We start from the raw sequence: 21,839 nt of genomic DNA on the forward strand, positions 1-21,839 counted from the left end.
CCACGATAAATGTAATGCCCTTGAATCATCCCCAAACCATCCCTCACTCCATCTCCCCGGTGTGTGGAAAAGTTTCTTCCATGAAACCAGTCCCTCCTGCCAAAAGCTGGGGACCGCTATCCTAGATCAGTGGGGGTTCAGCAGCCCTTTACACAAGGAGTTTTTTTTTTTAAACCTAAGTTATACCGATTGCTATTTACTATATTGGAAATCAAAGTGAGAAGTTTAAAATATTTGGTAACTCTTTTTAGGAAACAGTAATAAGCCCTTTATATGTTAATATATTTTATGGGAAAGAATTTCAAAACGAATTTAGGAGAGCGAGACTTTAAAATTTTTAAGTCTCTTTAATGTCTGGTTTGGTTGAATACAGCTGGATTCTCCACATTCAATCTGTTGCCGTAGTTTTTTTTTTTTTTTGGCTGAGGCATCTGAAGAAAATCCAGGCTTAGGTGTGATTGGAAGAGGGAAGGAGTTTAATAGCCTTCAGATAATATTATTTCATATTATACTAAAACACAGGAACTGGTCATTTCTTAAATGTTGTTAGCAATGTAGAGTTTGACACGTCAAATTTTTGAACGCTGTTACATCGAAATCCACTGGTCTGCCTTGCACTTTGAAATTTACCTATGCAAGATTTTTAGACCCCAAGAACTGATGTATAAAAAAATGCTTCACTGCGTTATGCTGGCTTTCTAAATGTTGATGTGATACTGAAAACACAAGAATTATCACCACAGAAGTAAAAATCAGTCCAATTATTGCGAACATGTCAAGTTCACAAGAGCAAAAGTAGGTTTTTCAAGATTCTAATTTTCATTTAAAAGCTCAACTTTTATTATTATCAGCAATACAGTCAGTTCTTCCCTGAAGTGACAGCACCATTTTGTTCACTTTTGATTTAAAAAAAAAACCAAAACCTATGGTTATTCTGGCAGGTATACCTGTTACTCGAGTAAAAATTCTGTTCTATGAAAATACTAGCTAGTTCAGCTCACAAATCAAACTTTTTTCTCTGAAGAACTATGGTACATCAGATGGGGTGCATCAAACGGGCTTCACGCAAATGTATCATTTACTCACACAACGTTATTGATAAAAGGAAGTGTACTCAAGGTCATAATTTAACATAATTAATGTTTGTTGTTTCATCGAGGGTATTCTTAAGTGAAATGAATGGTTTTTCATGAGAGTCCATGGTGATGGACACATGGCCCCTATGCACTCTGGTATTGATGCCAACTTGGCCTTGATGCCAAGGTGCTAGTGGGTTTATCCACCAGCATTACTCCAAGTTCAACACAAATAATGTTTCAGTGTCATTAGGAGTATATTTTTGACTTTGGACCATCTATAAAGGTCTTGAGGAACTTCAAGGGTTCAATGTCCACAGAAACAAAAACAAGGAAACCCAGGAGAAATCACTGCCTGTCGTGAGACAGGGGTTGGAGTCAACTTTCCCCAAAGAACGTGAGCTGTATCAGGGAGCAGCAGACATCTGATCTAAATGGGAATCTGAGGGCTCTCAAGAGGCAAACAGGACAGGCGGCTCACACTCCTCCACTAACAGCAGCAGGAAACAATAACTAAAATTGCTAATTACAACTGTGAGCAGGTTGGATTCGAGACAGCTGTGAGGACAACTTCATTTCATTCAAAACTCCAAACAGTGTTTAAGGCTTTTAGAACCACAGTGCCCTCTCATTTCAGTTTTACAGGTAAAAATAAATGAAAACTCGAGTGGAGGCGGAGTGCTGGACCACGTTCTAAGTTGCTAGTGAGGAGAACTAGCCTTTTTTTTCCCTCATCTTCAGGGAAGTGGAGAGGAGCTTCCCTTTGCTTCTGTGGGTGCTACTGTTCAGATCACACCCTTCTGTTACCACTAAGTTGTAGTCAATTTACAGTGCAACTGATCAGCTTACAGCTTTCTTTAATTACATTCCACACCTGAGTTCAGGTGGCATCACCCAGGGTGGCCCAGGGCCCTCAGACCTCACAGCATTCAGCATGTCCGTTCTGTGGCCTGTCACACAGACACAGCCAAGTTTATTCAACTCTGCTCTCTGATTGCTCCGTGGAGACGCTAAGACCTTTGGAGAATCAATACTTAGTCTTAGTATCACGCCAAGTAAAATCTCCTCCATGTGAAGACTGCAGAATGATTACCCTGTATTTTTTTTTTTAGTATGCTTTTTTACTTTTTAGGTTAACTGCTATGTGTAAGTTCCCCCACTACTTGGCTTTTATTTTCATGTAGGTTGTTATGTTTATAACTTTTCCCCAAAATACACAGAGGTAGTCACATTTTTTGACTAATTCATTCGTTCCCCTCTGATTTTAAACGCCACTTTTGTGAGACCCGACACGAAAGACACAGACACAGTAGTGCCGGATAAAGACTTGCTTTTGCCCTCCTGAGCCATCCGCCTCCTCGCTCGCAATATAATATCACAGTCACATTACAATACTTGTAGTGCCTACTGGGAACATTCCTCAGGCTACAAATTGTTGCTACAAAAACTCACCACATAGTTAGAAAGTTAAATAAAACTAGTTTATCTTACAGTTCTGAGGTCAGAAGTTTGGAACGGGCCCCACTGGGGTTGTGAAAGTCCGGAGCAGGGCTGTGTCCTTCCGGGGCTCCGAGGAACGGTCCACGCCCTCGTCTTGCCTTTTCCCTGGCCCCAGCCCTTCCTCCATCCTGCAAGCCGATCGAGGGCCCGAGGGCCCGAGGGGCCGAGTGGGGCGCGTTCGCCCCCCCTCCCCCTCCCCGCGCATCTCTCCAAGCTCCTTTCCTGGCCCCTCGTTACACATTAAGGTGCCTCGTGATTCTATGGGGAACACCTGACTAACCAAGGACTGCCTCCTTCAGGTCATGGGACTGGCAGTCCAGATTCTGTCTGTGCTCTAAATTATTCACCAGCTCCAGAAACTAGGCGGATGTTTTCGGATGGCCATCACTGCACTGTTTCCCTACAAGAAGATTACAATGCTTTCTTTCCTCTTTTTTTTTTTTTTTTTTTGGAGGCACAGGGTGAAATGTGGGGACTGGAAAAGACCCCAGACAGGGGTGGAACTGCACCACCTGCAGTGGAATTGTGGAGTCCTAACTGCTGGACTCCTAGGGAAGTCCCTACAGCACAGTTTTCTTGTTTTTATTCAGTCGCTTAGACGTGTCCAGCTCTTTGCAACCCCATGGACTGCAGCATGCCAGGCTTCCCTGTCCTTCACTGTCTCCCCAAGTTTGCTCAAACTCATGTCCACTTAGTCAGTGATGCCATCCAACCATCTCATCCTCTGTTGTCCCCTTCTCCTCCTGCCTTCAATCTTTCCCAGCATCAGGGTCTTTTCTAATGAGTCAGATCTTCCCATCAGGTGACCAAAGTATTGGAGCGTCAGCTTCAGTCCTTCCAATGAATATTCAGGGTTGATTTCCTTTAGGATGGACTGGTTTGATCTCCTTGCAGTCCAAAGGACTCCCAAGAGTCTTCTCCAACACCACAGCTCAAAAGCATCAATTCTTCGGTGCTCAGCCTTCTTTATGGTCCAACTCTCACATCTATACATGACTACTGGAAAAACCAGAGCTTTGACTAGACAGACCTTTGTTGGCAAAGTAATGTCTCTACTTTTTAATATGCTGTCTAGGTTTGTCATAACTTTCTTCCAAAGAGCAAGCGTCTTTTAATTTCATGGCTGCAGTCACCATCTGCAGTGATTTTGGAGCCCCGCCAAAAATAAAGTCTGTCACTGTTTCCATTGTTTCCCCATCTATTTGCCATGAAGTGAACGGACCAGATGCCATCATCTTAGTTTTTTGAATGTTGAGTTTTAAGCCAATTTTTTTACTCTTGTCTTTCACCTATATCAAGCAGCTATTTAGTTCCTCTTCACTTTCAGCCATAAGGTTGGTGCCAACTGCATATCCGAGGTTATTGATATGTCTCCTGGCTATCTCCATTCCAGCTTGTGCTTCATCTAGCCTGCCATTTTGAATGCTGTACTCTGCATGTAAGTTAAATAAGCAGGGTGACAATATAAGCCTTGACATATTCCTTTCCCAATTTAGAACCAATCTGTTGTTCCATGTCTGGTTCTAACTATTGCTTCCTGACCTGCATACAGGTTTCTCAGGAGGCAGGTAAGGTGGTCTGTTATTCCCAACTCTTTTTCACAGTTTTCTGTGATCTATACAGTCAAAGGCTTTAGTGTGGCCTATGAAACAGATGTTTTTCTGAAATTCTCTTGCTTTTTCTATGACCCAACGACTGCATTCGTGCTAAGTTGCTTCAGTAATGTCCGACTCTTTGTGACCTTATGTACTGTAGCCCACCAGGCTCCTCTGTCCAAGGGACTCTCCAGGCAAGAATACTGGAGAGGGTTGCCGTGCCCTCCTCCAGGGGATCTTCCTGACCCAGGGATCAAATCCACATCTCTTACATCTTCTGCATTGGCAGGCAGGTTCTTTACCACTCGTGCTACCTGGGAAGCCCAAAGGCAGAGGAACCAGAGATCAAATTGCTATGATCCAGTGAATGTTGGCGATTTAATCTCTGGTTCCTCTGCCTTTTCTAAATCCAGCTTGAACATCTGGGATTTCTCAGTTCGTGTACTGTTGAAGCCTAGCTTGGAGAATGTTGAACATTACTTTGATAGCATGTGAAATTGTGCAGTAGTTTGAACTTTCTTTGGCACTGCTCTTCTTTGGGATTGGAATGAAAACTGATCTTTTGCAGTCCTGTGGCCACTGCTGAGTTTTCCAAATTTGCTGGCGTATTGAGGGCAGCACTTTAACAGCATCATTTTTAGGATTTGAATTAATGCAGCTGGAATGCCATCACCTCCACTAGCTTTTTGTTCCTAGTGATGTTTCCTAAGGCCCACTTGACTTCACACTCCAAGATGTCTGGTTCTAGGTGAGTGATCACACCATTGTGGTTATCTGGGTCACTGAGATCTTTTTTGTACAATTCTGTGTATTCTTACCTCCTCTTCTTAATATCTCTTGCTTCTGTTAGCTCCATACCGTTTCTGTCCTTTATTGTGCCCATGGGCACATTTGTTCCCTCGTTATCTCTTGTCTTTCTCATTCTATTGTTTTAAGTCTCACTATGTTCTTTTCCTTTGCATCTCTTGCCCCCACAAAATAAAACCAGTTTGGTGGACAGCAAGATCAAGCCAGTCAATCCTAAAGGAAATTGGTCCTGAATATTCATTGAAAGGACTGATGCTGAGGCTGAACCTCCATTATTTTGGCCACCTGATGGGAAGAGCTGGCTCATTGGAAAAGACCCTGATGCTGGGAAAGATTGAGGGCAGCAGAAGAAGGGGGTGACAGGGGATGAGATGGTTGGATGGCATCACCGACTCGATGGACATGAGTTTGAGCAAGCTCTGGGAGTTGGTGATGGACAGGGAAGCATGGCATGCTGTGGTCCATGGGGTCTCAAAGAGTTGTGGACATGACTGAGTGACTGAACTGAACTGTGAGGCTGAATATCATGAATCCTAATAATCAAGGATAAAAACCACGTTTACATTTACCATGCTGGAAAGGTGAGTACTTTCCTGTACATAAAATATAAAATGTTTTTCATAATCAGAAGAAGGTTACACTTTGGTGTATCACCAATCTGTGATACAGCTGGTCTTCCCAGATGGCACTTCCAATGCAGGAGATATAAGTACATGGGTTTGATCCCCTGGAGGGCATGGCAACCCACTGCAGTATTCTTGCCTGGAGAATCCCATGGACAGAGAAGCCTGATGGGCTACAGGGTCACAAAGAGTTGGACACAGCTAAAACAACTTAGCACGCAGGCATTCACATGATACAGTTATATAATAAAACATTTTTCTGAGTATTCTATTTTTGTGGTACATCAGCCTGTAAACATTTACTTTCTCATTCTAAATAAATATCCATATTAAAATCCAATTTTGTATTTGTAAAGTTATATACTTTTATTTTTTTCCCCTCCCTAAACTTATGTTCTTTAAGTGCTCTCCTTTGTCCTGAGGAAGTTCCATGCCCCACAGAACCTGTTTCCACCCTTCAAGGATGAAACCAAACTCCACCTGGTTTACTCAAGCCTGAAACTGGAGAGGCATCCTTCACTCTTCCCTCCCCATCCTTATCACTAAGGTCAAGTAACGCCCTCAGATCACACCTTCTGGCTATCTCTTGCCAAAGTCACCTCTTGGCTTGTTTTTCTGAATTATTTTTATTTGCCTCTGTAACAAATTAATCCCATCATCCCACCCCAGACCAGCAAAGGTCATGGCCTCAGGGTCTTTATTTGTTCTCTCTTTATCTCTGACACCCAGCAAGAAGTGGGATGTGGAATGCTGGACACATATTTGCTAAATCAATATTCCTTTGTTAAAACTTGAAATGATACAGGAAGTCCAGCTGACCTTCATTTAATCTTACTTCCTCTCCCCTGAGAAAACCACTGTCTTCAGTAGTTTTTGGACTTTTACATCTAGAAATATAGATTTTTGTTCTTTTTTTTTTTTACAGAAATGGGATAATAGTGCATATATTATCTAGCAGGCTTCCCAGATGGCTCAGTGATAAAGAATCTGCTTGACAAGCAGGAGACACAGGAGACTCGGATTTGATTCCTGGATCCAGAAGATCCCCTGGAGGAGGAAATGGCAACTCATTCCAGTATTTTTGTCTAAAAAACCCCAGCAACAGAGGAGCCTGGCAGGCTATAGTCCATAGCATTGCAAAGAGTCAGACTCTACTGAGCATGCATTATCCAACAACTTGCTTTTTTCACCTCACATGCAGATCTGATGATACATTTGGGTCTACTTTTTTTTTTTTTTTAACTGCTGTGTACCATTTCATTTCTTGTGTCATCTTGGTGTATTCATGTAACCACACTGCTACTGACTGTTTAACTAGATTTATTGAGTCAATGATATCTGTCCATTTGATCTGCCTGAGAAGATTCCAGGAGTCCAGAACACCTTGTATTTCACAATGTCCCATTCACTTGCCCCTTCTCCATCTTCCATATGATTCTGCACTCAGATGGGAAAGGTGTAATAACTTTAGCACACAAAGAATAACTTAATTTCTTTTTAAATTAATTTTTTATTGAAGGATAATTGCCTTACAGACAGCTTCCTTTAACTGTTGTTCAGTTGCTCAGTAATGTCCAGCTCTTTGCAACCCAATGGACTGTGGCATGCCAGGTTTCCCTGTCCTTCACTATCTCCTGGAGTTTGCTCAAACTCATGTCCAAAAAAGGAAAAAGAAAAAAATTTTAAAAACCCCTCATGTCCATTGAGTTGGTAGCTGAAGTATCATTAACACAAACTTTATTTACAGTAATTATCAGATTTTGTGATATACAATGATTGAATTGTGCATTGCCAACAACAGCCATAGCTCAATCCAGAAGAAATTTTAACTTTTAGGAGCCCTGATAGGCTTCCCTGGGTTCAGAGGATAAAGCGTCTGCCTGCAATGCAGGAGACCGGGGTTTGATCCCTGGGTTGGGAAGATCCCCTGGAGAAGGAGATGGCAACCCACTCCAGTATTCTTGCCTGGAGAATCCCATGGACAGAGGAGCCTGGTGGGCTACAGTCCATGGGGTTGCAAAGAGTCGGACACGACTGAGTGACTTCACACACGTAACCTGAAAACACAGTCTGATCAATAAAAAAGACTTGGAAGCATAAAATATATTCCGTGAGGATAAAATGATGTGGCAGAAGTGGAATGAAAATGTTTTCAAGGAGATAAAGGATCAGTGTAAAATTCTAATTGGGAAAAATCTTGTTGATGTTCAGTCACTCAGTCGTGTCCAACTCTTTGTGACCCCATGGACAGCAGCACTCTAGGCTTCCATGTCCATGAGATTTTTCAGGCAACAATACTGAAGTGGATTGCCATTTCCTTCTCCAGGGGCTCTTCTTGACCCCGGGACCAAACCTGAATTTCCTGTGTCTCCCACATTGCAAGCAGATTCTTTACCCACTGAGCCAACCCATGGGCTCCACTTAAAAGATTTCTATAATCATTTAATTTAAAATTTTATTCACAACTCATGGGAACTTCTTTTTTAACTGATTAAACTTATGATAAAAATAAGTGTAGATATTAGCTTAAAAACAAGTGAGGGAAATACACAACATACTTCTAGGGGGCATCTGAATTTAAAAAAAAAGGACACGTTACTTGCGGCACACAGTTTTCCTCAGCCTTAAGAACCTGTGAGCTCTTAACTTCAGTCCTGCAGACATGCTGTTCTCCCTTGGAAGGTGCTTCCTCTTCCTTCTCATCCCTAGTTTTACCCTAGCAAGCTCACACTCGAGTTTCATGTCAACTCTCTGCCTGAGAAGCCTTCTATGTGCCCAGCCTAAATGAGATCTCGTTATTATATGTCCGCATGGTATCGTGAATTCCCTCTTTACATAAAACTCACCCCACTGCAAGGGGTTAGAATATGTACAAGGTTAGAAAGTAAAGGCGGAAGGTATGGCCTGAGCACAGCCTAAGAAGTGGGCAGGAGAGTGAATTTGTGACTGGGAGTCTGCAGATAAGGAGGCTGCAGGGCACAGGGGATAATCCAGTGGGAAGGGGCCGAGTTTGGATATAAATAGAGGACAAGGGCAGCTCAAGTTCTCAGTGTCCCCATGCCAGAACCTGGCACAAAACTTTACAACCTGCGGACCAACAGTAATACAGGGCTGCTGCTGCTGCTGCTGCTAAGTCACTTCAGTCCTGTCCGACTCTGTGCGACCCTATGGACAGCCCACCAGGCTCCACTGTCCACAGGATCCTCTAGGCAAGAATACTGGAGCGGGTTGCCATTTCCTTCTCCAATACAGGGATAATCCACAAGAAGTAACATATTTACACATATCACACACATTTACTGACTTCATGTGTACAGACTGTAATGTTAACATTGAACCAGTTTTATCCCTTCACGTCTGTGTGCTTAGTCACTCAGTCCTGTCCAACTCTTTGTGACCCCATGGACTGTAGCCCGCCAGGCTCCCCTGTTCATGGGATTCTCCAGGCAAGAACACTGGAGTGCATTGCCATTTCTTTCTCCACGCAATCTTCCCAACCCAGGGATTGGGAAGATTTCTTTCTGTTCCTTTCCTCCATTGCAGGTGGGTTCTTTGCCTTCCGAATCACCAGAGAATCCTATCCCTTCATGCATTTCCCTAATTGTACAGATGTCTGGTCTCATTTAAGTCAAGGAAGCACGGGGACACTGATTGTGCACATTATCCATATCCATGACTTTTCCCCTCCAGTATGAATCTAGTTCTCACTGGGCGTTGCTTTCCGCATAAAAAGGGGTGTGCTTGCTTTGGCAGCACATATAGTAAAATTGGAATGATACAGAAAAGATTTGCATGTCCCTGTGCAAGAATGACATGCAAATTCAGCAAGTGTTCCATATTAAAAAAAAAAAAAAAGACCAAAAATCCTGTTGAAAATCTCTCTACTGTGAATGCTTACCTGCTGGCAATATACCTGTGCAAACACTTGTTCTTTGAGCAATTTCCATTCATCTGGCTTTGTCCCTCAGGGTGACCACTTACCAGTCATGTTACATGTCAACTGTGTACAGACAGTCAAATCAGGTAGCCACTGTTCTGGACCTGATTACAATTTTCCACAAAATGCCACTAAATGCGTTTGGCTGGGCTTCCTTGGGTTCAATCACTGGGTCAGGAAGATCCCCTGTTGAAGGAAATGGCAACCCACTCCAATATTCTTGCCTAGAGAATTCCATGGACAGAGGAGTCTGGTGCGCTACAGTCTTTCGGGTTGCAAAGAGTCAGACAGACACTTTCACAGGCTTGCATTCAGAAAAAAAAAATTTTTTTTCTTTTTTCACTTAAAGGATTACACAGTAAACCACACTCATTGTAGTCAAAGGATGGTAGAAGAATCCAGAAGGCCTCGGAATCTGTTTTCATGACAATAAAACAGCTGCCCTGATGTCTTAGATTTTTGTGAAGGTCACAGAAGTATGTCAGTACTTTATTCCCCATGTCCATGCAGACATGGCAACCCACTCCCATGGGTTGGAGGGAGAATCCCATGTACAGAGGAGTTTGGTGGGCTACAGTCCGTGGGGTCACAAAGAGTCAGACATGACTGAAGTGACTGAACCACCACCACCACTGTGCAAGTACCTTCAAGAACTACACAAAAAATGAGGCTAAGCATAAGCTATCAGGAAGACATTAAACAGCCAGGCCTGCGGAAGTGAAGCAAGAGTGACTCTGATAAGCCTGGAAGGGAAGGGAGTTTGGGTGAGAACGGACCCATGTACATGCATGGTTCAGGCCCTCTGTTGTCCATCTGAAACTATCACAACATTGTTAATCTGCTACCTGCTGTGCTGTGTTTATCAGTCCTGTTTGAGTCTTTGGACCCATGGACTGTAGTCCACCATGCTCCATGGGGATTCTCCAGGCAGGAATACTGGAGTGGGTTGCATGCCCTCCTCCAGCAGATCTTCCCAACTTAGGGATCAGAGCCCAGGTCTCCCCACATTGCAGGCGGATTCTTTACCATCTGAGCCACCAGGGAAGCCCGTTCATCTGCTATACCGCAATATAAAATAAAAAGTTAAAAAAAATAAAATTTGGCATCCAACAATTAAAAAAATAAGAGTGAATCTGATCAATTAAACAACCTTGTAAAAAGGCTGTCCAGCTACGCGTGAACGTACAGTGATGAGAAAGAAGGGACCTGATTCAGACACAAGCTAGAGGGCGAGTGAAGGGCAGGAAGCGGGGTCCTGGGCACCCGGCGGGGAGCAGAGGCAGGAGCCGAGGCGAGCGGGTGGGCGCCGCCGTGAAGAGGAAGGGCAGCCTGATTGTAGAACCCAGGGCGAGAGCCCCGAGAGCCTCTATGGCTCTTCTGTAACTGCCCCGATTGTCTCCTGCTGGCCTTGACCCAGGCGACCTGACGAATCTGTCAGCCGGGCAGCCAGGGTCTGCAGCACCTTCTAGGTGCCGAGCTTCACCTGTGCGCACCACGGGAAGGGGACGACTCGGCTCGAGGGCGCATCCCGGCGTCCAGGGGCCTTCGGTCGTAAGAGCAGGTGGTTGGGCGTCCCCTCAAGTCCACCTGTGCTCAGAGCCCGACCACGGGGTGCCCGGCCACCTCGATCCCCTCGCTGACCCGCACCCACAGGACCGCACCCCTACAGCCAGTCACCGCGTCGCTCCCGCGCGCGCGCCCCCGGAGGGGGCGGGGATGAGAGACCTTTGGAGCATGCGCAGTTGCCCAAACGGGGCAGTCCACGCGGCTGGGCAGCAGCGGCGTTTCAACCGTCTACAGCGCTCAACCAATCAGGAGGCGAATTCTTGCCGCGGGGCCCCGCCCCCGGCGGGGGACTATAGCAACGGGCAGCCTATCGGGAGGCGTGTTGTTGGCGTGGAGCCCCGCCCCCGGCCGGGGCAGAAGGTCATGGGGTGTGAGCGGTGTTGAGCTCCCCAGCCCTTGAGGGCCTTGGCGTCCCTTGCCCCGGGCCGCGATCAGCGCGCCCCGCCCTTCGCTCGCCAGCGCGCCCGCCCTCCGGCGGCGGCCCGGCCCATGCGGCTGGGGGCGGAGGCCCGAGCGGGCGCGGGCCGGGCGTCTCAGGTGCGGCGGGCGGCCGGGCGCGGTGAGGGGGCGGCGGCGGGGCCGGGCGCGGCCAGCTGATTGGCCTGCGAGCAAGGGCCTCGCGGAGGCGGGAGGCGGCGGAGCGGCGCAGGGCCGGCGGAGCGCCGGGCGCGCGGAGACGGGAGGATGCTGCTGTCCCTGGTGCTCCACATGCACTCGGTGCGCTGCGTGCTGCCGGCCGCCGTGCTCCTGGGCTCGGCGCCCACCTACGTGCTGGCCTGGGGCGCCTGGCGGCTGCTCTCCGCCCTGCTGCCCTCGCGCTTCTACCAGGCGGTGGACGACCGGCTCTACTGCGTCTATCAGAGCATGGTGCTCTTCTTCTTCGAGAACTACACCGGGGTGCAGGTGAGGCCCCCGCGCGCGGGCCGCCGCCCCTGCCGCTGTCGGGGGACCCGGCGGCGGGGTGGGGGGTCGCGGGCCCATTTCCCAGCTTCGACCCGCCGCGTGTCCCCCGGCCGGTGCAGGTCCGGCCCTGCGAACACGTGCCACCACCCCATCCTCGCCCTGCGGGCCACGTTCACGGTCGCGCTCCGGGGTTTGGCCCGATGCTTCGGTGCGGGCACCCCGAGTCTCTCGGTATAGCTGCAGGAACGCTGTTCTGAGGCCACAAGTGGGATCAACCGCTCCCTCTTCCCGCTTCTGTAACTGTCTGTCTCGTGCTTGGCGAAGTCGGTGCAGATGGACATTTAAGTAGGGCAGGCAGTTGACAGTTTCTGGCGCTTGGTCTGAGAGGAGATGGTCATGCTGGAACTCGAAAGTGCGCTCTTAGAAATCGGAGACCTTCTCTGCAGACAGATTGGTGTTACTCTTTGGACAGGCAATGCAACTTTGTGTTTCGCGTTCTTCCCCAGGATGCTTGAAAGCTGGGCATGAAAAGTAATACATTTGTTACTGTAGAAGCCTTACCGGAGATAACATTCTTGCCAACTTTGACTAGGCTTAAGTGTGTGGCTAATCTTTTTTGTTTTTCTTTCTGTTCCTTTCCTTCTCTGTAGAGAATGGATTATGTATAGATTAAATTCGCAAAACAAAATGAGAAGGCCCTCTTTATTTAATTTTTTGAAGTCTTACACAAAAATAGCAACTATGAGGAAAAACTGTGAATTTTCCTTTTTTCTCCAATTTGGGGAGAAAAATAGAGCTTAATTCTTGGTTTTCCTTATACCCAGCCCTCTTCTTTTCTTGTTGGGTGGATTGGAGTGAATGGGATGGCATTATTTTTATTTTTCGTCTTTTCTACCCCCTAGTGCTGTTGCTTACACTCTCTTGTCCACCAGCTACTATTTTGAATTTGCAGTTGCATTGCTGTTAATGCCTGATGACTCTGAACTTGCCCCAGTTGGAGGTTTGAGGGGTGGAAACTAGAAGCCAGGGCCTCTGTTTAAATCAGTATTTGTGTTTCCTAGAAGAGAAAGACTGCTTTTCCAGATAACAGTTTCCTGATCTTTGACTTTTACAATGGGCTTCATTTAAAATTTTCACTAATTCAGAACAGTCATTTCCCCACTGGGTTCTTACTCCACCACAGTTGTCTAAACCTGAGGTTTTGTCATGGTACGTATTTAACTTTACATCATATGTCAGTTGGTGCAGGCTAGGAAACAGAACATATAACACAGTCATTTACCTCTTCGAAAAAGAATTCTACCTACAGTGTTGTTGTTTTTTAAAATTTTAGTTAAAAGCCTGTAACATGTCCCATGCTATACAACATATATGGCTGAAATAATTTGTGTAATAAGTTTCTTATTCTAAAAAATGTGTCTGAACTTTCTGGTGTTTCTGAAGTTGTATATCTCATCTTCCATCTGTTCAGTATAGACCTCAGCACGTGGTTTTTTAGAAGTTTAGTCTGTTGATGATCAGTTCTGTTCAATTCAAGGATTCCTAACAGACTTCATCAAGGACCCACGCTAAATAAAATTTTGAATTATACTTGAGACCATCAGACATCCTTTTATAAATACATGAAGAACCAGTATCTAGTGATAATCTTCTAAATGTCAGGATTCATTTTTCTTGTGTATTTAAAAAAATGTTGCACTTTCTCCTCCTCCTACTGGAATATAGGAAAAACTGATCATTGATATTTGCAGACCAAAATATATAGTGATACACACTCATGTGTATCATTAAAACCTAAGTATTTTAGTTACCATCTTCTTCCTGTTTAAATCAGTTAGTAACAACTGGTTTACTTTCAAATAGATTTTACATTAATGACTGCTAATCCCTACCTCCCTAAATGCTAACATGATACATTGTAACCATCAAATATGACAGTCGGTATGAAATAAATTTAGTTTTTCAATTGACCTGTTTCAAATATAAAATAGTTTAAATAACACTAGAAGTAAGACAGAATTAAGTCCAAGATTCTAATGTTTATATAATGTGTTCAATTAGAATACTCTAATAATTTATACATTTACTTTAAAGGTTGTTTCAAGTTCCTCAGAAACCCTCAAGGCCTTCATATCTGGAGGCCATTATAACTAGTTCTTTATTTTGGTAGCACTGTGCCCTCAAAAGTAGTGCTAAACTCTTAATGAGATAAATTTGTATTCCGTATCCTGTAAAAAGAGGGCTTTCCAGGTGGCGCGGTGGTCAAGAGTCCTCCTGCCAATGCAGGAAACTCGGGTTCCATCCCTGGTTCAGGAAGATCTCCTGGAGAAAGGAAATGGCAACCTACTCCAGTATTCTTGCAGTATATCCCATGGACACAGGAGCCTGGCGGGCCACAGTCCATGAAGTCTCACAGAGTGAGGCGTGGCTGAGCATGCATCTGGTAAAAGCAGCCAAGCTATTAGAATGGAAGGTGTATTTAGAATAAGAGAAGGGACCTCACAAGCCCAAGCCCTTTATCACATTTGGATTCTTTCTTCACTTCTGCTAAAATGTTGCCCAGATTCTTCTCAAATATTAGTAGTTCTATGTAGAATGTAAATATTTCCTGGTTTCCTTTTATTTTCTCCTTCTTCTACTTATTTATCATTCTCGTGAAGACTTTTAAAGACCTTAGACTACTACCTTCAGTTTAGCTAGGAGGCACAGAACCCGGAAGATGCTTAAGCAGAATGACACAACCTTTGAAAGAGGAAATTAAACATTTCTCAATCAAATATGATTCCAATCTAACACAGTTTAAGTCTGGCCGGGGAACAGACTTATAAGAAAATCTAAGTTACAGGTGCAATAAAATATTCAAACACTGCAAAAAGATTTTGAGACAGTTAAAGTTCCCTTATCTACACACCCTCTCCCAGCCTGCAACAGTGTGATGTGTAACTTTGGATTTCTCCCAGGAGCTTTTAAATAAATGTATGAATTGTGGAGAGACTTCTCCATTTTAAATTAAGTTCTTGGATGAGTTTTATGGGTTTTATAGTAGCATTAAGTGTAATCTAACCTATGGGGATACCTCTGTGCCATTATGATGGAAAACAAAAGAAAAGAGGGCTCTCTGTATATACAGTTTACTTTCCCTCTTTGCTAAATGGGTCTAGTTTTATAGACTTTATAGAGTCTTTTATAGACTTTTATAGAGTCTTTGTGACTCTGCTAGATTATTCAAGAAGGCTGTATCAATGGTTATGAACCACTCTGAGCTTGTATACTTCAAGCAGGAGTAACATGGTGTGTTTCATTCAGGTGATAACTGAGTGAAAATGAAGACTCCTAAGCGTGGCCTTCAAGGCTGTCACAGTTCCGCCCTGGCCAGCTTTTCCATTCGCTGATTGCATTTTTGTGCAACTGCTGCGTCCTTCCCAGTCCCTGCTCCCCCATTCCCAGCGCATTCGGAGAATGCGCCCTTGCACTGCTCTTCTCAGGATGCTTGCTTCCAGCTCAGGCACTTTTCCTCTTCACCTGTCACGATCTCATCCCATCTCAATGTCAGGATCATTTATATGTAACATTAGCATGTAATATTAACATAGCAGGAGCATGTATATATATATATATATATATATATATATAGTCCCCTTTACATGATTGTAGCTCCTTGGAGGTGGCAATAGTGACTTGACTCGATGGTTCCCTTTCAGCAAAAGGGCAGAGCACTCTTCACGGGATGCTGATCTGTTTCTTTGGAAATGTGGGCACATCTCACTTGTAATCCGTGGGGGCTCTTGAATGGCCCTAATAGTTGACCGAAGACTGAGAATAAGGTCAGAGACCTTATAAAAGGAGTTCTGAAACAGCTAGCAATATAGAGAGACTTTCGTATACTTGTCAATAAAAACCTGCACTTTTTTGCAGTTTTTAAAGATAAGCAGTTCTGTCAGGTTTGTTTTATTTACTCTGCTTCTTTCCATGAATTAGCAATGAAAACCCCGAATAAATAAGTGTTGCCTGTGGGTTTAGAGGGCTCTATGTGTGTGCGAGTGTGTGTGATAGTTAGAAGCAGAGAGAAATGATGGGGGTGATGCTGGGAAGTGGGGTCATATTAAGTGCTAACCACATGCGAGGCACCAGTGTTTCCATTGATAAAATAGCCTCTGCTCCCAGCATACAATTTAGCAGTTAGAAAGAAGTCAGTTTTTTTTTTTAAACTGAATGTATAATGGGATGTTATAAAATGACAAAATGAGCACAGAGTGGAGGAAACACTGGAGTATAATTGAAGACAAGTGGTCACTTCACTGGGGGAAGGTGATTCTTCTGTGTTACATGCTGTGTGGTGAAGCCAACTCCTCATGTGTGTACATGTTGCTTTGCTCCCATTCTTAATTTGTGTTTCTGTAGGAAAACATTTTGGAGAAGGCAGTGGCACCCCGCTCCAGTACTCTTGCCTGGAAAATCCCATGGATGGAGGAGCCTGGCAGGCTGTAGTCCATGGGGTTGCTAAGAGTAGGACACGACTGAGCAACTTCACTTTCACTTTTCACTTTCATGCATTGGAGAAGGAACTGGCAGCCCACTCCAGTGTTCTTGCCTAGAGAATCCCAGGGATGGGGGAGCCTGGTGGGCTGCCGTCTTTGGGGTCACATAGAGTTGGACATGACTAAAGTGACTTAGCAGCAGCAGCAGGAAAACGTTTATGTCAGTTTTTAAATTTTTACTCAAGGTTTTCTTACCTCCTTGTTGCTAATGTTCAAAGTGAAAAAAAAATCACATAAGCTTCTAATACGTGGGACACCTTCTCATTTGACAATTTTTATTTGGAATTTTTGCAGGTAATTTGTTATATTCAAAAGATTTTTGGATGTTGGGTGAGATTCCTAGTTCTTTGCCATTCTCTGTTAGCTTGAGTGAACCAACTTTTCAACTCAATATTCTCATTGTTAAATGGAATACTTATTTTCCTGTTATTTTGAAGACTGAGATAATATGTGAAGCTGTTTAGCTCAATAACAGATCCATCACAGATACTCAGGAAAAACACAATCTGTAAATGAAGACAGTATCAAGTGATACATATGACAAATATATTGTATAAAGAGAGCTTTGTGATTTGTAAGGTTCCACTTAAATGTTGCATAATAATTATTTTTATACTGATTATTAGACAAATGACTATGTTTATATTTTAACCTTGTTTCAGAAGGGCATCATACTTTTCCTATTCAGGGAAATGTTTCAAACTGGGCAGAAAAGACCATTGTACAGTAGAAATCTTGTATGTGATAGAAATACATTTAAAATTCACTTTAAATAATTATAAACAATCACAGTGTGAATTACATATGCAAACTTATTTATGCTGAAATTATAGCTGCATTTCTACATAATCAGATTTTTTTTTTTTAAGGAAGATAAACTAGATATCTGTTTCTCTTATCCATTCATCATTTAACACAGTTTTGAGTGAACAGTTTCACCTTATTGTATAGTAATAATAACAACATGAGCTTCCCCTGTGGCTCAGATGGTAAAGAATCTGCTTGCAATGCAGGAGACCCAGGTTCTATCCCTGGGTCTGGAAAATCCCCTGGAGAAGGGAATGGCAACCCACTCCAGTATTCTTGCCATGGACAGAGGAGTCTGGAGAGCTACAGTGCATGGGGTCTCAAAGATTCAGACATGACTGAGCACCTAACACTACTGCTAATAGCAACAGTTAACGTGGGGGGATTGTTACTAGGAATCATATGAAGTAGTTCTCATGGTCTCAATTATTTCACCACAACCTGTGGGGAGTATTACATTCATTTTACAGGTTACCAAAAAAAGGCATGGAGAGGTTAGGTACTTGTGCTGAAGTTCATAAAGTTGGTAAGGTGATGGACTAGGATTCACATCTCCATCTTTATTTGAATTGAACATTTCTGCCTGTGTCTTAATGATGATTATATTGCAGCATAGAGGAGGCAAAATGTTCTGTAGCTGGGCCTGTAAATTAAATCGACAGAAGTCAGAACAGAAGAAAAGGCATACAAATTCCATTGATGGCGGTATTTTTTTTTTAATTTAGTATTTTACATGTTAAATAAGCGTGTTTTTATTGGAGCATCACAGAAAAGAAGTGAAAACCAAAAGAGGTGGTTAGACTCAGCCCAGGGATGTGTATGTCTTAGGTGCCGAGTCCAACTCTTTGTGACCCTATGGACTGTAGCCTGCAGGCTTCTCTGTCCATGGAATTCTTCAGCCCAGGGATGTATATATCATTTTATTAACAACAAAGGACAATAGACTGTGGAGACACAGCTAGATAGAGGAGAAGTGTGTTGGGTTCTTGGGGCTGATAAATGGTGGGACGGTCCCTGGGAAGTGGCTAAGAGTGTTTAGTAAGGTTTGCTGACTCATTGATGAGTGGAGTTTAATGTCACCTTTACAAAAGGAAGTTTAGGGGGAGGACAGCTGTATGTGCTGTTTCTCAGTTGCCTTCAGATCAAAATAATCCTCATGTCAAAGTGGCATATTTTGGGGTGGATATTCTGAGCCCTTTCTACAGCACCATGTATATTGAGGGACAGTGCAGGAAGTTTTTTACAAAGTTCGTATTTCAGTTTACATGCTGAAAGAAAATAGATGTTACTGAGATCAGTTCAGTCGCTTAGTTGTTGTCCAACTCTTTGCAACCCCATGCACTGCAGCACACCAGGCCTCCCTGTCCATCACCAACTCCCGGAGTTTACTCAAACTTATGTCCATCAAGTCGGTGATGCCATCCAACCATCTCATCCTCTGTTGCCCTCTTCTCCTCTTGCCCTCAGTCTTTCCCAGCATCAGGGTCTTTTCCAGTGAGTCAGTTCTTCCCATCAGATGGCCAAAGTATTGGAGCTTCAGCTTCAGCATCAGTCCTTCCAATGAACACCCAGGACTGATTGCCTTCAGAATGGACTGGTTGGATCTCCTTGCAGTCCAAGGGACTCTCAAGAGTCTTCTCCAACACCACAGTTCAAAAGCATCAATTCTTCGGCACTCAGCTTTCTTAATATTCCAACTCTCACATCCATACATGACCACTGGAAAAACCATAGCTTTGAGTAGGTGGACCTTTGTTGGTAAAGTAGTGTCTCTGCTTTTTAATATTGAGATAAATGAAGAATTTTGTTTGTTTAAGAGAAAGTATGCTGTGTTTTATGTCCCCAAGGCATTGTTGGGTGGGTATTCCACTGTGTGAGATATGTGATTACTTTAGATTCCATTCTGCCATCCCCTTTTAGGATACAAAAGAGGGAGTCTTCAAGTAGTTTACAAATTATGAGAACAAACCAAGAGAAAGGTTAAGGTGAGATCTCAGTAAGAGGACAGTGTTGCATCAAACCCAGGTCTGCTGAAAGCTTTCTTTGTGCAACCTAAACGAGCTTGTTTGACTGGAGCAGAGCTGTAACCAGTGTGTTTCAATCACAGTGAAGATAATCAAAGAGCATTTTTATTGTCTGTTAAGTTAATAAAATTAAGAAAACATTGTTATTTTTCTCTGGAGGGATTTTACATGAGTTTTAAAAAAATGGATGAACCCCAAACTGAACACTTGTAATGAACCTAAAATTACTCAGAAACTCAGGAAGAACCGAAGCAGCCATGTTTCCCACACGCCTCGTGTGAGCAAACTACCTGCCAGTGAAGTGGCTGTGACTTGAAACGCACGCTCTAGAAGACTCGCAGAGTGAGCCCTTCAGTCAGTCGCTGGTGTCTTTAGAGTATGTGTTTATGCCCCAGCTCTTTACCGTTGAAAGTGAGGCGTAGCTTTATCCACTTGTGAGAAATACAGGTGCGGCGTATTGATTCAGTGAACATCTGTTGAAAAGCATCTGGGTGCTGGGCTCTGGGCAGAGAGATGAGGCTCTGAACAGGGATGAGGTCCCTGCCCCTGAGGAGCTTGTGGGCCTCAAGGGGAATGTGATGTAAGCTAGAAATAGGGGTACACAGGGCGACAGGGTTTACTGTGATGCAAAAGGGGGAGTGATGAATCTTGGGGTCCAGCTTATTAGAAGGCAGGAGGGCTTCCTTGAGAAGGTGAATAAATGGTGTGAAAAAGCTGATCTAAGATGACGGCAATGAGAGCGCGCAGGTGGCTTTAGGTAATCATAGAGTCATTTAACAGTGTATGTGTATGGGTATTTTGTAAGTTATTATGAATTTTTTAAATTTGGGAAACCCTTTTTGTTGTTTTAGTTGCTAAGTTGTGTCTGACTCTCTGTGACCCCCATGGGCTGCAGGCTTCCCTGTCCTTCACTATCTCCCAGAGTTTGCTCAGATTCATGTTCATTGAGTTGGTGATGCTGTCTATCCATCTCATCCTCAGCTGCCCCCTTCTCTTGCCTTCAATCTTTCCCAGCTTCAGGATGTTTTCAAATGTCAGCTCCCATCACTTCAGGTGGCCAAAGGGGATTGGAGCTTCACCATCAGTCCTTGTAATGAATATTCAGTGTTGATTTCCTTTAGGATTGACTGGTTTGATCTTGCAGTCAGAGGGACTCTCAAGAGCCTTTGGTACACATACACATATATGTGGTACATAAACTTTACAATCATGTATTCCTTTCCTTGGCTGATCAATATTTGCTTGAAGTACTTAGTAATCAGCATCTATTGCAGTAAGGTTTGCAGTTCATCATTTCACTTACTTTGCTTTTAGAGCTTTTAAATTTTCAAATATTAAGGGCAGTTCTTTGTAACTCTCATTTCTGTTGAATTCCAAACAAGTTATAGTGACAAATTAAAAAAAAAAAAAAAAAAGGCAATGAATCCAAATACCTACTTTGAGATCCTAACTCATGTCAGAGGCTTACCATCTTCTTTTGCATCTCAACTGGAAACAGCTTTTATTTCAGTGAGATGCACATTGAAGAATAATCTTTAAAAGTATGAACTATGCGTTTATTTTCCCTTTGAATTAAGATTTTGTTCCTTTCACATTTTGCCCATCTGTTTTGCCCACCAGAATTTGTTACTTATCTTACTTTTTCTAGATACCACTGAAGATCTGTTTCTAAACACTGGACCTGTTGAACTTTAACAAACTACATTTTGAAAATGCCAGTTGTTTGGAAGCTATTTAAGGATGGGGGAAATTAGTGAGCCTCAGGGAAAGCAGAGGTGGCTTTCCTGCAAAGCTTTTGGGCCAATGGTTGTATCTATAAACAAAAGTAGGAAACTGATGTTTTAAGGCCAGTGTGGTATATAGTATGTGGACTGAGCCCAAGTAGTGAAGGTGTGGGATCTTCTTAAGTGGTGCTGTTGACTCGTCACGGGTCCCTGCGCAAGGCAGCTTGGTTGGCCTGTGCTCGGCCCGCTGCCGAGCGAGGCTGTGGTGCTGGACCAGATGACGGCCAGACGCCACTCTGCTGCCGCTGCGCGTAGTAGCCATTTGCCCTTCTGGGGATGGTTTGTCATGAGACTAGATGGCTGTGCTTCTGTTTGTGGTTTTCTTTTCACCCTCACCATGCTTGTTTTATTTTAAAGTGGAATATATTTCATTTTATAGGAAATAAAGTTTGCAGTGCTATGTTTTCTGTATGATTGATAACTATCATCCTGTGAATACCCATTATTTGAATTTTTAAGGTTATTTTTGACACACAAAAGTTTTACCTATTCACGTTATTCATTATGATGTTTGTTATAAGTATGCATTATGAAATGACTACCACAATCAAACTAAAAAAAAAAAGAAATCCTTTTAATACCTTGTTTGTCAGCTGCCTTCAAAGGCTGTAGTCTCTTAATGAAGTGAAAGGGAAGGAGAGTCCCCCTGGGTGGCTCAGTACAGCCTTCAGCCTGAGGA

At 43.7% G+C, this 21,839-nt stretch overlaps 1 protein-coding gene and 1 non-coding gene across 4 annotated transcripts in view; both read left to right on the forward strand.

Moving 5' to 3' along the window:
- The first annotated feature begins 9,338 nt into the window (after window positions 1-9,338).
- LOC114111097 (U6 spliceosomal RNA) lies at window positions 9,339-9,444 on the forward strand. The gene has a single exon (XR_003587226.1). It is a non-coding gene; the product is annotated as a U6 spliceosomal RNA (small nuclear RNA).
- A 2,015-nt stretch (window positions 9,445-11,459) lies between these two features.
- AGPAT5 (1-acylglycerol-3-phosphate O-acyltransferase 5) overlaps window positions 11,460-21,839 on the forward strand; it is a 46,154-nt gene continuing 35,774 nt past the window's right edge. For 2 of the 3 annotated variants that reach the window (XM_027962738.3, XM_027962737.3), the window contains exon 1: window positions 11,715-12,007. In XM_027962738.3, coding sequence (XP_027818539.1) covers window positions 11,789-12,007 — 219 coding nt within the window. In that variant the 5' untranslated portion in view covers window positions 11,715-11,788. Of the gene's footprint in view, window positions 11,642-11,714; window positions 12,008-21,839 lie in introns of those variants that run through there. The other variant, XM_060407187.1, reaches the window with a different exon arrangement.

The sequence above is a fragment of the Ovis aries genome, chromosome 26 (genome assembly GCF_016772045.2).
Source record: "Ovis aries strain OAR_USU_Benz2616 breed Rambouillet chromosome 26, ARS-UI_Ramb_v3.0, whole genome shotgun sequence".
Taxonomy (NCBI): Eukaryota; Metazoa; Chordata; class Mammalia; order Artiodactyla; family Bovidae; genus Ovis; species Ovis aries.